This window comes from Kogia breviceps, chromosome 14 (assembly GCF_026419965.1).
Source record: "Kogia breviceps isolate mKogBre1 chromosome 14, mKogBre1 haplotype 1, whole genome shotgun sequence".
Taxonomy (NCBI): Eukaryota; Metazoa; Chordata; class Mammalia; order Artiodactyla; family Physeteridae; genus Kogia; species Kogia breviceps.
In genome coordinates, this window is record NC_081323.1 from 14982080 (window position 1) to 14989452 (window position 7373).

General features: G+C 50.9%; 2 protein-coding genes across 3 annotated transcripts in view; both read right to left on the reverse strand.

Annotated features, from left to right (window-relative positions):
• DBNDD2 (dysbindin domain containing 2) overlaps positions 1-3409 on the reverse strand; it is a 35092-nt gene extending 31683 nt beyond the window's left edge. Inside the window, exon 1 of the mRNA XM_067013088.1 lies at positions 3343-3409. Coding sequence (XP_066869189.1) covers positions 3343-3355 — 13 coding nt within the window. The 5' untranslated portion in view covers positions 3356-3409. The remainder of the gene's footprint in view (positions 1-3342) is intronic.
• Positions 1-4959, reverse strand: part of SYS1 (SYS1 golgi trafficking protein) — a 34450-nt gene extending 29491 nt beyond the window's left edge. The window contains exons 1-3 of one of the 2 annotated variants that reach the window (XM_059037883.2): positions 4724-4959; positions 3343-3410; positions 954-2188 (exon numbers count right to left, since the gene is read on the reverse strand). In XM_059037883.2, coding sequence (XP_058893866.1) covers positions 1948-2188; positions 3343-3410; positions 4724-4885 — 471 coding nt within the window. In that variant the 5' untranslated portion in view covers positions 4886-4959 and the 3' untranslated portion in view covers positions 954-1947. Of the gene's footprint in view, positions 1-953; positions 2189-3342; positions 3411-4723 lie in introns of those variants that run through there. The other variant, XM_067013089.1, reaches the window with a different exon arrangement.
• Positions 4960-7373: the final 2414 nt, after the last annotated feature.

Here is a 7373-nt window from a genome sequence, read left to right on the forward strand (position 1 = left end):
CAACTGTCATTCAGCTTAGTCATGATATTATTAAAAAACAAAAAAACCCCACCTTGGCTCCCCTGACCTTTGGCAGTTTTCATAAATCCAACTGACACTCAAGGGGCAGAGATCTGTCATCGAAGATGTGTAGAAGGATAGCATCAGCCTTGGTGGGAAACTCCCATAGAGGTGCGCTGGAGCTGCCACGACCGGAGCTGGCCACGGCAGGCTGCGGCCACGTGATGTGAGTGCTCTGAGGCTTTCCTCAAAATAAAGTTAGTCACCTGCGTTTATAGAGTCTGGGGTGTCTGGGGGGAAATCCATCCGCCCAGGGGAAGCCATTTCAGCTGGTCATACCTCCTGGACCCCGCAGCCAGGATGAGAATTCCATTAACAACCTGCTTCCTCCCAGCTTGGCTAGAGTGCCGAGTTACTGAGGTGCCTCGCCCGAGCATTTTTCCAGCCTCTGCCCAGGCATGTTCACTCTTAAACCTTCACCCTGTCGGCCTCAACCTCCTATTCTGCAGGGCTAGGAGCCAGGAGGCTAGAAAGGCTTCCTGGGGAGATGGCAAAAGTCCCCAACTGTGTAGCCCTAACACTGAAAGCTGAACACTGACAGCTCTCTCAGGCAGGCTCTGGAGGACCCAAAGGGGAGCAGCAATGGTTTCCAGGCAGAAGTGGGTCTAGACCAGTGCATTCCACTGGGCACGTTCAGAAGCCACTGGCAAATGGGAAAGGTACCCTGAGAGTCATGGCAGTTCACCCAAGGCATGGCGGAGAAGGCTGCAGGCGGGGGTGGGACACAGGTGTCCCCCGGCACTTAGTGTTTTAACCAGTTGGAGGAATACTCGGGTTCAGGAAAAAAAAGAAGGTGGCCTAATCATTCTTTATAGCTCCCAGCTATAAAGAATGTTTGGCTATGCTGATCTCTCCCAGTCCCGAGCACAGCATTACAAAATAAGCACAGGCAGAACCGTGGAAAATACTGTATTTATGTACACAGGAAGGGCAGCTGTAAGCCCCTCACAGAGGACACTCCACCCCAAAGAAAAATCTTAGTAGCAAATTCCTATCTCCCTCGGCACTATCAAGTGCACCTCAAGCTGGAAGGCTGGGCTTCCTGTGTCTGGGCGCCCACTGTACCCTTCCCACTGTGTCATTCCAAACAAGGCAGGAAAAGGGAACTACTGCCAGAACGGAGATCCAGTGGGAGCTGGGACGCCTGGTCATTCCTGGAGAACAGGCAGGGACTCTAGTTCGAGGGTCAGATGGGGAGCGACGCTAAGAGTCTTCTCTGGGTCCTATGGCCTGCTATGCTGAACGCTGGCAGCAGGGTGGAGACCCAGTAGAGAGAACCGGAAGAAGGTCAGTCACGGGTTCACTGGTGTACACACACGAGTGTAGCAGGACACAGGTTGTGCGTTTTCTTTCTGCTTGATGCCTCCACCTGCGGTCCTCTCCCTGACAGCAGCCTGCTACTTTGCACCTACATCTCTTTCTGTGGCTCTGGATCCAGAAACCAAGTGTTGCTCCAAACAGAATAGCTGCAGTTCAGCAGCATGGCAAAGCTCATAGCTGTCCCAGGGAGGTAAGATAGATGGCTAGAAGAGTGGTTCGCTGTGATCAGATATCCTTGATTATTTTTTTTTCCTTTTCCTTTTTAAAATAACAGGCTGGTGACAGGTATGGTGGCTCAAGAGTGACACGGTTCTGATTCTGTTACTACCCTGAAAGAGGTCCCCCTTGCCGACCTCCCAGATACCAAGGCTTCAGTGGACAGAGGCCGTACTTGCAGCTGTGATCCTGCCTGCTACCTGCCTTCTTGATGGGGCCTCACTCTCTCTCCCACACCAACAGAGACTTCACATTTCCCGGGTTCCTCTCAGGCCTGGGCTGGACCTCATCTGGACAGTCGGAGCAGCCCAAGGTGTCAAGTGCCCAGCTGGGTGTCCAAAGGACCCGACTCTAGACACTGGACTTCGGGGCTGAGTTGAGGGGTATCTCCTTGAGCTCCGACCGCATGCACAGGTACTCCCCGATGACAGCCATGAGTGCAATGCACACGGCCTGGACCAGCCACCAGGTCAGCGCCGAGGGGAAACGGGAGCTGTAGAACCAGCAGCCCAGGAGGTGAAAGAAATGGACAGTGACAGTGAAATCCAGACACTGCTTCCCTCGCCGGATGAAGTACAGCAAGCCCAGGGCACTGTGGGGAGAGGACAGCAGTGAGTTGTCACTGGGTTGTCCTGGCCTTAGATTAGGTTATTCGGGGGAGCAGGGACAATTAGGATGACAGCGTAGTGGTCAGAAGCAAGCGAGAGAAGTGGGAGGCAGGGGTTACATTATCAGATGCCCAGAGGAACCTGGCAGGTAATGCTGAGAGTGGATCAGGCTGGGGAGAAGGAAAAAGTACGAGCTTGATGATCAATGCAGCTGCCACTCAAAGGGATCCCAGAGATTGGTGCGGACTGTGGCAGCATGAAGCATACATGTTTCATCTAAAGTGGGGCCTGCAGCCAGGCAAGTCACCATGCTAGAATGCTGGCCTGGAATCAATCCATCATCCCATTTTTTAAGAGAAGCCCGAAATCTGTATTTTTAACGTAAAATGTCCTGATTTTCAACTAAGTGAAAAAAGTCTTAAACATCCTGCATGGGTTGACAACTGTGTAAACCAAACAGAACATATCTGGGAGCCAAATTCAGGTCAAAGTCACCCCACCAGTTTTCAACCTCCAGTGTAAGGTCAAGAACAGTAATGTGAAAGGCATCATTCCAAGTACCTCCTGTGAATTAACTCATGTAACCCTCACCACTATGAGGTGGGTAATATTATTAGCCTGATTTTACTGATGAGGAAACTGGTGCTTAGACAGATTAACTTGTCCACAGTCACTAGACTAGTGGTAAAGCTGAGAGTCAAAGCCAAGTGAGTCAGCCTCCAGAGCCTAAGCTCTTAATCACTTCCCTAAACCACCTCTCAGTCAAAGCCCTCAGGGTACAGATGAGGACCCAAGGCCTAGAGAGAAGGGAAGGAACTTGGCCAATGGCACATGGGCCAAGAATAGACTGACTCCCAGTCCAATCCTTTCCTCAATCTGATTCCACATCAGGGAAGTGATCTGAGATGAAAGCTGTCCCAAGGCAGCATGCACAGAGTGACATAAGAGCTTTCCAGCTGAGTCAAAACAGCGATCAAAGAAACCCTACAGTGGAGCCAGTCCCAGAACTGGCCTCTGCCACCCATTTTAGTCCAACGCTGCCCAGGAACAAGTGCCAGCCTGTTTCATGTCCGAATTTAGGAAGTTAGTTCCAGTGCTAAGACCCCAAAAGCTGGATAGCAAAACTGGTGATACTCACCAGGTGAGGGCATTGAGGACGAAGGACATCGTGGAGAGCCGGCCTGGAGGCGTGGAAAAGCCCAGGATCTGAGGGGGAATCACAAATGGAAATATGCTGGCGAAGTGACCTGGCAGAGCCCCAGGCTCCAGGACCCCAGCAGCCCCACTCAGGAACAAACATCATTCCAGGACCACAGAAGCCAATAGGCCTCTTCATCTGTATGGCAGCCTACTTCCACCAAGCTGCTTTTACAGACATCCACCACTGTATCTCATTTGACCCCTCACAGCAGCAGGGAAGGGATCATTATCCTCATTTTACAAAGGAGGAATAAAAATTCAAAGAAGTTAAGTCAGTTGCCCAAAGTGACAGGGTAAATAAACAGCAAAAGAGTTAGAACGGGGTTCAGCAAGGCTCCTAAGAAGGTACTACTAGGCACGTGGTGGGTGAGTGACCTCCACCACTGTCCATATGGTACTACCCAATACCAAACATCTGCACACTTTCAGCTTTCAAAGGCCTTGACATACATTATCTCATATTATCCTCACAACAACCTCATAAAGCTATTATTGTTGTTATCGTTACCTCTTTTTGGATAATAACTTGCCCAAGGGCTACATAGAGAATAAGCAGCAAGAGGAAAGATTCCATCCCAGATCTCCTGGCTCCAAGAACTGTGCTTATTACCATATACCACAGCTGCCTCTCTGAAGCAAAACACCTCTCCACCCTCCCATTACACTTTATAAGGCACTTTCTTACTCCTAGCCCCCTGTGGCCCTCAGAACATTTTGCTGAGGATTATTCTATTGCAGAAGAGGAAACAGGCTCAGAAAGATAAAGCAACTTGCCCCAAATCCCACAGCTGGTATGTTTCAGCCTACACTGGACACTAAGCATTTCTGAATCCAAAGCCAGGCTCTTTGTACTGCAGTACACGACCTCTATGCCAGCGGTCTCATGATTTTGCAGACAGGAAAACTGAGGTTCAGAGAGATGACAACACTCGCCCCAGGTCACACAGCTAGTACATGGAACTTAGAGACCTGACTCTAAAGTCCAGGAAGTTCCCACTATACTCCGTGAATGCTCTTTTATCCATCCCCCCCCCGTCCCCAATTTGGCACCCGAGAATCTGGGGCTCAGAGAAGTGAAGTCACTTTTTCAGTGTCATAAATGAGATGTATCAGGTTGCCTGGAACGCAGGCCCCTTCCTTTGTACTAATCTGCCTCCCTGTCATTCCATTTTATGGATAGGGCAGCCGAGGCTCGGAAAGGTGATATCCCTTTCCCAGGGCCGCAAAGCGAGAAGGTGGCCCAGCCAGGTCTAGAGCCCAGTAGTGTCAGACCACCCGGTGAGGCCGAGGCGCCGCCCGCGCCGGCCCGGGGACCATACCTCGGCGTCGAACATCTGGTCCAGCGAGGGGCTGCTGCGCACCAGCCCGTCCACCAGCGCCAGCCACAGGCCCAGCGAGCCGTAATACACGGTCTGCATGAGGACGATCTGCGACAGGATCAGCAACGGGTCCCACACGTAGCTGCGGAACTGGCCCGCCATGCCGGCCCGCGGGGCCCGGCCGCCGCCCGGGCCTGGGTCAGCGCCACCGCCGCGCCATGGGCCCCGGGCCGCCCCGGCACCTGAGAGGACACACGCCGGGCCTCAGCCCGCCGGCCGACACCATGGCAACGTCGCCCCGTCCGGGAGGAGGGACTGGGACCGAGGGGGCGAGCCCATTCCGGGAGTGGGGGGGAGGCCGGGGCGGACAGACCCATTCCCGGAGTGAGGGGAAATCCTGCCCGTTTCAGCAGCTGCTCGGGCCCCGCTCGTACTCGAGCTCCTGTGGGGTTCACTCACCGGGTGATGGACTCGAGGATCGAAGCTTCCGAGCGCAGCCCAGCCTCACCGACTGGCCCCCGAAACTGTGCTGACAGGCAGAACCATGGAGAAGAGGCCCTATCGGCCTAGAGAGGCAAAGCTCCAGCTGCAGCTGAGACGGTAGCGGCTGCGTAGGAAGGAAGCGTTTCCGGGGACAGCGGTGGAGGGGCGGGGCTGATGTTGCGCAGGCGTAGCGGGTGCTGTCTTCGGCTGAGCCACCTAAATGAGGGTAGGGAAGCCCGGAAGCGAAGTATGCACATGCGCACAAGAAACAATGAAGGCGAACGGAAGTGGGGCACCAGAACGGTAAAGCTAGCGTGCCCTCTAGAGGGACATCTTGAAGAAAAGGAGGACGGCTAGGGTAGAAGGTAGAGGAGTGGTCAAGGGCGAGGGAGAGATGTTTGGGAATTAACGAGGTGATAACGTCGACTCTATTTTCAGCCTAGATTCCCAACGTTTTCTTTCTCCTAATTAAATCCTGGGATAACTTGAAATGAACTTGCCAGCAATTCCACACATGATTTTGCTACTGTTTCCGGGTTACAAATGGTAAAACTAAGGGCCAGAGAAGGAAAGGAATATACTGTCTCAAAGACATAGAATTAGTGGCAGTCAGAATTAGAGTTCAGGTGTTTCCAATACCACAGCACTGATTTCGTGCCCTACTGAGTGCCAGGAAAATTTGCACACGTTCGAATGAGACAGCCCCTGCCCTCAGACACAACCTAACTGTATTTAGAAGGCAGAGTAGTGGGTGTTTTATAATGTGGATATCCATTTATATTTATATATCTATATATATTTAAATTGGGGGGGGGGGGGAGTCCAGGTTCTGAAGTCATACCTGGAAGCAGATCCTGATGCTGCCTGCCTCCATAGCTGTTTCTCTCTGCCTTCTCTTCTGAGTCCAAATAGTGTGGACAGTCAGTAAATACGTGCTGAATGAGTCAAGAATAGAGAAAGGGCAACAGCAAATTGATGAGTCATTTCACTCCTGCTTCAGCCGACCAAAACCCATCGATTTCCTTGATCCTAGGTTCCCCTTCTCCGGAATGGAAAGAAGGGAAGTAACTGGTTCCAGGAAGAGTCCAGGTTTTCTAGCCTGCTCTACTAGCTGTGTGATTAGCAAGCCACTTTCTTCGTTAAACCTCAGCTTCCCTGTTTATGAAATGAGGAGTTAGACAAGATTAATGTTTTCCATCATGTAATCTACCCTCCACTAATTATTTTCCCATTAAAAAAAGCTTATCAAAGAAAGACCCATGTAACTTGCCAATCAGAACTTCTGAAGAGCATATGTTAACCATGTTATCACCTTGAGTTGTTACAATTCCAGACAAAGGTAAAGAAACTTGAGACGCTATCAAGAGTAAGTGTGTGATTTCCCTTATCATTTGGAAATATTGTAAACAGTTCACTTGGACTCCAGCTTGGAAGTCATTAAGGCTCAAAGATTTCTGAGGTGATTTCCAGTTCAGCTGTTCTTTTAGGCACCTCATTTCAGCTCAGCAAATCTCTCTGGTGTATTAATGACTCACATGATCTAGTGCTTCTGAAAAAACATCTTGTTTATTAAGTATCTATGTGATCTTGTTTCATCCTCATAATCAGAGAAGGTATGGGAATTCCCTGGCAGTCCAATGGTTAGGACTCTGGACTTTCACTGCTGAGGGCCTGGGTTCGATCCCTGGTCGGGGAACTAAGATCCCACAACAGCCAAAATCATCATCATCATCAGAGAAGATAGATATTATCCCCCACTTTAGAGGTGAGGAAACTAAGGCTCTGAGAGTGGGGCGTGACTCTACCTAGGTCAGAGAGCTCATAGGAAGCTGAGCTGGGATTCAAACCCAGGACACCTGACTCCAAACAGCAAGATACCATTCCAGAATTTTAAAAAAGAAAAAAGAAAGGAAGGAAGAAGACAGTGAAATATGTGTGGGATAGTGGGAAGGGGGAAAGGAGCAGTGAATCCCTAGGCTTAAGTGGTGATTCAGGGTGAGGGATTAAGGAGAGGTTGGAAGAGAGGCTCAGGAAAAGTGCTTGAGAGGTTCAACTTAGTTTCGGCAGGCAGCTTCCTCTTTCTTCCAGGTGCTAGATGGTGTGTCTCTTCCTCAGTTGGGCCCGCTCAAGTCACATATGGGCCTTCTCCACCCCATCTCCTCCCACA